Source organism: Armigeres subalbatus, chromosome 3, assembly GCF_024139115.2.
Source record: "Armigeres subalbatus isolate Guangzhou_Male chromosome 3, GZ_Asu_2, whole genome shotgun sequence".
Taxonomy (NCBI): Eukaryota; Metazoa; Arthropoda; class Insecta; order Diptera; family Culicidae; genus Armigeres; species Armigeres subalbatus.
The window spans coordinates 252,085,631-252,093,760 of NC_085141.1; the positions used below are offsets into that span (position 1 = coordinate 252,085,631).

At 41.1% G+C, this 8,130-nt stretch overlaps 1 protein-coding gene across 1 annotated transcript in view; it reads left to right on the forward strand.

Annotated features, from left to right (window-relative positions):
* The window catches only part of LOC134223522 (inositol polyphosphate multikinase), a 31,250-nt gene extending 23,441 nt beyond the window's left edge, over positions 1–7,809 (forward strand). Inside the window, exons 2-5 of the mRNA XM_062702691.1 lie at positions 5,531–5,734; positions 5,793–6,236; positions 6,862–7,247; positions 7,319–7,809. Of these exons, the coding sequence (XP_062558675.1) occupies positions 5,533–5,734; positions 5,793–6,236; positions 6,862–7,247; positions 7,319–7,552 (1,266 nt within the window). The 5' untranslated portion in view covers positions 5,531–5,532 and the 3' untranslated portion in view covers positions 7,553–7,809. The remainder of the gene's footprint in view (positions 1–5,530; positions 5,735–5,792; positions 6,237–6,861; positions 7,248–7,318) is intronic.
* The last annotated feature ends 321 nt before the right edge of the window (positions 7,810–8,130 follow it).

The following is an 8,130-nucleotide window of genomic DNA, read 5'->3' on the forward strand; positions in this document are numbered from 1 at the left end:
AGACGCTGCAGAACCTAATAGGCTAACGCAAACTGAACTCCTCTAAGGAATTATAACGTTTGATTGGGTCGTGAATGAACGCAAAATGAATTTTTGTTCGAATGAATACCCCGCTCGAGTGTCAAAATCCAATAGGTGAGTGAATTTGATAAACTCGAGCACAGGCCTACTAGGTTCTGAAGCATCTGTATGTAACCCTTAATCTGGTGACAGATTAGTAGTCCTTCTTGGACTCAGGGGCAGCCAACCAATCACGTACTCGAACCTTGTCGGAGTCCTCGTCAGAGTCAGTGGCTAGTACTACTGAATTATTAAAAAAGTTCATTCGACGAGGACCGAATTCATTCGTGACGTCATGATGCAGAATCTAATTAGATTCCGCAGCTTGACGTCACAAATGAATTCGATTCTTGTCGAATGAACTTTTTTGACAGTTAATTAGTGCTATCCACTGACTCCGACGAGGACTCCGACAAGCTTCGAGTTCGTGATTGGTTTTGCGCGTTGGTCCTCCACGAGAATCGTTCAAGACTCGCGTCCGTAGCAAACTACTGGTCTAATAAGCGTTTTGTAGATAGTCAGTTTGGTACGGCGGTGAACTCTATTCGATCGGAGCGTTTTGCGGAGTCCAAAGTACGTACGATTTCCTGCCGTGATGCGTCTCCGAATTTCTCTGCTGGTATCGTTATCGGAGGTCACTAGTGAGCGCAAGTACACGAATTCTTCAACCACCTCGATTTCGTCACCACCAATACAAACTCGTGGTGGGTGGCTTACGTTGCCCTCTCTTGAGCCTTTTCCTATCATGTACTTCGTCTTAGACGTGTTGTTGATGACTAGTCCAATTCGTTTAGCTTCGCTTTTCAGTCTGATGTAGCCTTCCTCCACCCTCTCAAAGTTGCGTGCCATAGGGTAACTGTCCTATTTTGGACCCCTAGAGCAGCGGTTCTCAACCTTTTTCTTGAGAGGTACCCCTTCGTACTTTCGCATTAATTGAGGTACCCCCTATTTTTTTTACTATAAATGAAAATAAACGTAGATTAGATATATGAAAAACGGACCTGAAAACTAACGGGAACTAACTCTTCAGGAAGTTGGCTGAAATTTTCATTATTCCGTGCAAAAATTCCAATTCAAAGTGAATTTATATATCAAGCTTCCTACAGGACTTTTTTTTGTCTATTGAAGGCTTCCGAGCATCTTGAAGAGGTGCTATCAAGGCTTCTGAGATTTTTGATAGTGTCTGATAGTGAACAAAGAATTCCAAGTCTCCAAGGGAAGCTTCCGGGCCTCTCGAAAAAAGGCTGCCGTACCTCCTGAAGGGAGGCTTCCAAGCCTGTTGCAGGGAGGCATCTGGGCCTCTTGGAAGACGGCTTTCGAGCCCTTGAAAGGGAACTTCAGAGGCTTTTCACAGGAGGCTGCCGATCCTCTTGAAAGTGGCGAAAGTACGCTTCTATGCCTCTTGGGAGAAGAATTTCGTGCCTTTTGATAAAAAAGCTTATGAGCCACTTGAAAGGAGGCTTTCGTGCCTCTTGGAAGGCGGTTTTCGAGTCTCTTGAATAAAGGCTTCCGAACATATTGAAGGGAGGCTTTCGAGCATATTGAAGGAAGCATTCACATTCTCTTGAAGGATGGCTTCAAAACCCTTTGAAAGCTTTTGAACCTCTTGAAAGGATGCTTCCAAGCCTCTTGAAAGGAGACTTAAGAACTTAAGGAGGCGGTTCGGTTGTGGCCTTTCACAAATTACGTAACGCTGAAGAGGGAGGGAGAGGCTCAAACCGAGCGTTACGATCCATACAAAAAAATTAAACCTTCCATACAAAAAGTGTAACGAGGGGGAGGGTGAGTGGCGGTCTAAAATCACCAAATTTAGCGTTACGTAATTTTACAAAGAACCCTTGAAAGGAGGCTTCCAAGCCTCATAAAGTGTTTTGAAGGAAGGCTTCCGAGTATCTTGAATGGAGTCTTCAGAGCCTCTTGAATGCAGCTTTCGAACCACTTAAAAGGAGCAATAACAATAAGCTTCAAGGTACGCTTCCAAGCTTGAAAGAAGAATTCCGAGCTTCTTGAAAGGAAAGAAAGCTTCCGAGCCTCTTGAAAGCAGCTTTCCGAGATTCTTGATGGGAGGCTTCCGAGCATCTTGAAGAGAGGTTTCCGAGCCTTGAATAGATGCACATAAGCCTCTTCAAAATAGGCTTTCAAGTCTCTTGAAGGAAGAATACCGAGCCTCTTCATATTAGGGCTGCCGAGCATCTTAAAAGCAAGTTTCCGTTCCTTGAATAGAGGCTTTCGGGCCTCTTGAAAGGAGGTACGAGTCTTTGAAAGGAGGCTTCAAGATGCTTGGATGGAAGCTCTGAGAAGTGTAGAAGGATGCTTTCAATTCTCCCGAAACGAAGCAACTGAAATTTTAGAAAAAAAAAGTCTCGATGCCTCTCAAATGGAAGCTTCCGTCCCTCCAGACTCTTTTAGTTAGGTTTAAGCGCAAAAACATGTTGTTAACAAATTATGCAATATTTTGTTTCGATAAGATAGATTCCACGAAAGTTTTTTAAAATTTGCTCATTCAACGTTTTGTCCTGTTCATGTTTTATCGCTTTGATTTACTAATCGCCATGCGTAGTATGTTCAAAACATAGTTTTGAAATAAAAAAAACTACACAATTATCAAAAGTTTATCAATAAGTTTTAATTGGAATTGTAATACAGCCGCCATTACGCATTATTGTCCGAGGTACCCCCAGGGGTACATGTACCCCAGGTTGAGAACCGCTGCCCTAGAGGAAGTGCCCCCCAATATATCTAATGGGTGTCAGGCCATTAGGCTGAAGGTGATTGGGCCGAATGGCCATTAGGCCAAATTAGCAAAAAGAAGCATAAAGTGAAAAATGAGAAGTTCTTTCTTCCCCCTTCTTGCATCTACCTTCTTACTTCTTCTTTCTTCCTAATTCCTTATTCTTTCTTCTTTCTTCCTTCTTCCTTCCTCCTTCTTTCTTCTTCCTTCTTCCGTCTTCCTTCTTCATTTTTCCTTCTTCATTTTTCTTTCTTCCTTCTTCCTTTTTCTTTCTTCCTTCTTCCTTCTTGCTTCTTCCTTTTTCCATCTTCCTTCTTCCTTCGTTCTTCTTTCTTCTTTTCTTCTTTCTTTTTCCTTCTTCCTTTTTCCTTCTTTCTTCTTCCTTCTTTCTCCTTCCTTCTTCTTTCTTCTGTTTTCTTCCATCTTTCTCCCGTCTTCCTTCTTCCTTCTCCCTTCTTCCGTCTTCCTTATTCCTTATTTCTTCTTCCTAATTCCTTATTCCTTATTCTTTCTTCTTTGTTCTTTCTTCCTTCTTCCTTCCTCCTTCTTTCTTCATTCTCCCTTGTTCCTTCTTCCTTCGCCCTTCTTCCTTCTTCCGTCTTTTTTCTTCCTTCTTCCTTTTTCCTTCTTGCTTCTTCCTTTTTCCTTCTTCCTTCTTCATTCTTCCTTCTTTCTTCTTCCTTCGTTCTTCTTTCTTCTTTTCTTCTTCCTTTTTCCTTCTTTCTTCTTCCTTCTTTCGTCTTCCTTCTTCTTTTTTCTGTTTTATTCATTCTCCCTTCTTTCTTCTTCCTTCTTCCGTCTTCCTTCTTCCCTTTTCCTTCTTTCTTTTTCTTTCTTCCTTCTTCCTTTTTCTTTCTTCCTTCTTTCTTCTTCCTTCTAACTTCTTCCTTCTTCCTTCTTCCTTCTTCCTTTTTCTTTCTTCCTTTTTCCTTCTTCCTTCTTCCTTCTAACTTCTTTTTTCTTGCTTCTCCCTTTTTCGTTCTTCCTTCTTCATTCTTCCTTCTTTTCTTCTTCCTTTTTCCTTCTTCATTTTTCCTTCTTTCTTCTTCCTTCTTTCGTCTTCCTTCTTCTTTCTTCTGTTTTCTTACATCTTTCTCCCGTCTTCCTTCTTCCTTCTTCATTTTTCCTTCTCCCTTCTTTCTTCTTCCTTCTTCCTTATTTCTATTTCTTCGTCTTTCTAACTTTTTCCTTCTTCCTGCTTACTTCTTACTTTTTCCTCCTTTTTCCTTTTTTTCTTCTTCCTTCTTCCTTCTTACTTCTCCCTCCTTTATCTTTTTGCCTTTCTAGTACTCCGAAAACGAACTTTTTATAGAAGTCTCTGAGACCCATAGTGTTATATACCAATCGACTCAGCTCGACGAACTGAGCACATGTCTGTCTGTCCGTGTGTATGTATGTGTGTATGTGTGTGTATTTGTGTGTGTACAGTGACCGGCATAATAAAAAGCCCACTCGCCGTTTTTCATACAAAATGGTCAACTTTGGAGATCTAGATCTCGATTGCGTGTGAACCAATTTTGCTGAAAATTTGACCAGAGTTCAGATATAACTTGAATTTTACCACACCTTTTTTGACCACATTGATTCATAGGGTAAAAAATTATTGCGGTAATACCAAAATGAATTTTTTGGCAAAAATTTATTTTTTAAATATCCGTCGATTAGAACGTGGTCGATTTGGGCAGACCAGGTGCAAAACGACTTGGCGAGCGTGGGGCATATCCGAGGATGGAGAGATGCGGCCTCGAACCGTGTATTGTGGCGTCAAATTGTTGATTCAGTGTTATCTGTTTAGATGTAAACTAAATAAATGAATGAACGTGGTCGATTTGATTTTCTGTTTCTTGATTAGGTAATTTTCATGTGACCTTGTGAATATTCTTGCGGGGGGAAAAAGTGCTTCGGACTACCATTCCGCAGGAGGCTTTTAAGTTTATGCATCGTTTGGCGTTGTCGTTCCGATGGTGAGGACTTTGCAATTATCCTGGTTCTGGTAGATACTTTAGGCTAAATTTGAAAACGTTTTGGAGAACCTTGAACATCTTGTATTCCTGGAAATTGATCACTGGCTCAACATTCAGGATGACTAAATCTGGATTGAGTATTCCGAGTATTCAGAATTATTGCACAATGTGATATAGGATTCAAACATTTTAGATATTGTCCATGCTCTCAGAAACGAAATCTTCCCAAGGTTTTATTAGGTTAATTAGTTTCAAATGCAGTCTGTGTTTGTTAAAACCCAACCAAATCAGACAAGGTCCCAGGTGCAGGCATTCTGAATAAATGGCCCATGGCCTTTTGACACGGCGAACTTATCAAAGAGTATCTCAGTTGATTCCTTGATTTCTTTGTCTCCAGTTTGATATACAGCGTTTTTTTCTGTATATGCTATCTAGTTTTATACATAGTTTCTATTATCAGCAATATTTAAACTCAACCACTCTCCAGCTTTTCCGCCGTTGTTATTATCGATCACATGTCAATCTGGTTCACAACGACATTAATTACGTACGTTCTTGTAAGTGTATTTAATCCGGATGCAAGATAATTATTTCCCATGATAAAAGATAATCTGTTGATAAACTTCCCTTTCTTTGTACGGTAAGACGTTCGTAGTTAGCCTCATTGCCGATATCAATCAGTCGCATTCGGATACCAGGTGATTCAGAAGTGATTTTGTAAAACACAAACTAGCTCTTAAGGGCGTCATTGAACTGTACCAATTGTACCATCCAGATATGAGCCTTCATCACCATCATCTTAAGCTACCACCATATCAAAAACGAAGAAACCATGCAACAACCGTTGAGAGGAAGAAGCAATTAACGCTCGGGCTGAGGATGTCATCTGAACGGGAATATCCCACATTGCCGGAGGGGCTTAAACCTATGGAGCATCAAATTGCGGGACATGCCTTTTTCGACACAACAGATAGCGTTGGTAAGCTCGATTCAAACAATGACCGAAAATCGTGTTATAAACTTCCCCATTTCCACAGGTTTATTGAAAAGTCTCGACGATGCTTCAGTCTTAAAACCAGCAGGAAAGGTTCTCTGTGGACTTCGCGAAATCAAATTCTACGAGCAAGTCCAATCAGCCACAACGGAAACCGATTTGCTACCGCTGAAAGATGTCATTCCAAGGTTTCTAGGTCACACGAAGTTGCCTGTCGATGGTAAACTGCTGGAATTTATCAAACTTTCTGATTTGACCCACGGAATGCATGAACCTTGCATTATGGACGTTAAAATCGGCTGTCGTACTTGGGATCCGCAAGCTTCGGAAGAAAAACGGAGGGCAGAGGAGTCGAAATATCAAGCTTGCAAGCAAAATTATGGCTTCTGCATACCCGGGTTTCAAGTATACTCTATAGCCAACGGTCGGCGGATGCGGTATGGGAAAGACTACGGGAAGAAGCTTACCGAAGTTACTGCGAAGGACGGTGAGTGTTGATCTAGAGGTTGTAATGTCGGACAACAATTGTGTCCACTTTTTGAATTTACGTTGCATGCATATTTCCGCATTTTTGCCTTTCTCGTACAACCAAGTTGTACCAAAAGGCTAACATTTCACGCCAAAATCGAACTTTTTATAGAAGGCTCGGAGACCCATGATGTTACCGATCGAGTCAGCTCTTAGAGCTGAAAAAATATCTGTCTGTCCGTGTGTATGTGTGTGTACACGGGAACCGGAAACCATTAGCCAACTTTTCCCTTCTAACTGTTTTTGTTGCAACAAGTTGCATTCGACACGGCACATACCCTAGTTGGTCACTATTGAAAATATTTACGTTCAAAAGTTATGAAGAAAATGCTATGTTTAACCATATTGGTTGGTTGGCTGACTCGCTTTACAGCGTTTGCCAGACCCGTAAGGTATGCAATTATTTATGATATGTGTCACACTAAGACCAAACTAAACCAAACAACTGAAATGGGAAAGGCATCGTCACCATTAGGTGAATTAATCTGGGTTTTGATTTATCATGTCTTCATGTCATCTCCTTGCTTTCGTTATCCCTCATTGTGGATTCATATTTTTCAAGCTTGTATTAAATAACCTTTCAGCGTTCAGAAAATTCCTGAACTTCGACAGTGGCCTATGTCGACAATTGTTAATGCAGTTCCTATCCGATCTATGGACCATCCAGAAGTGGGCCCGTACTCAAACAACCTTCCGGCTGTACGCCAGCTCCGTCCTGTTAGTGTACGATGCACGTCGTCTCAAGCCAGTATTGCAGTATCAATCGAAAAGTCTGAGTAGCTCTAGTTCTAAGCTCACGAGCTGTAATACAAGCACCTGTCCGACGGGTACCGACACTAGCAGCACGGGGAGTAGTCCGCTTGGTGGACCCAGCTCAACACCTGAAACGCCGACTGGCGGCGAAATTGAACCATTGCAGCATTACTTTAAAATCCAAAGAAGTCACTCGGCATTCAATAACTACGAAGAGGTATGCTGACTGATTGCAAGCTCTTAGGTAGACGAAACTAATTTTTCTATCTTTCTTTTATCGGTTTGAAGGATATGAAAGCCATGCGTGAGAACTACGTGTTCATGCGAGACAATCTAGTTGGGTCGTACGAGAATAAGATTTGGGCCAGTGCTCGTATGATCGATTTTGCTCACGCTTTTCCTGCAGAAGACAGCAATATCGACAGCAACTACTTGCAAGGTATAGAGAGCCTGGTGAAAATATTCGAAGAATTTCTCAAGGAATGCGAATTGGAGAATTGTCCAAAAGGGGGCGTTCCGTAGCCTAACTGGTGCCAGTAAGAACTGTACTTAAGCGAAGCTTTCAATGTATGGAATAGCATTTTGTACTGAGATTACAAATCACAGCAACTAACTGTCCGAATTATTCTGTTTAGCTAGCTAGCCATATACATATAAATAATTATATCTTGTTGTAACAGTAATTACTACGAAGCACAAGGCACTGAATCCTTCGTATATGTTTCGGTATAACATCGTAAATCTAATAAAAATGACATACGTACAACTACTGTAACTGCTTTCATTATTTGTGATTTGTTTTTCTCCATATTGTATGTGAAAGCCTTTGACTTGCTTTGACTAATCGTTTAATGATTAAATGTTCAAGTTCATTTCAGCTAGAGTAGACGTTTTCTCAGGAAGTCAACCAAATCTTTCTTAGAAAACATACTTATCGATAACTCAATTCTCTTAACCACAAAAATGGGCAAAGATAATCGCGCGCGATCTAATAATGTATCCGAAGGTGGTTCCAACTAGCCACCCTATAACCAGAGACCGGCGGAGTGAAAAACTGTCGAAATGGCAACGTATGAAAATGCATGAAATCGTGAAAATAA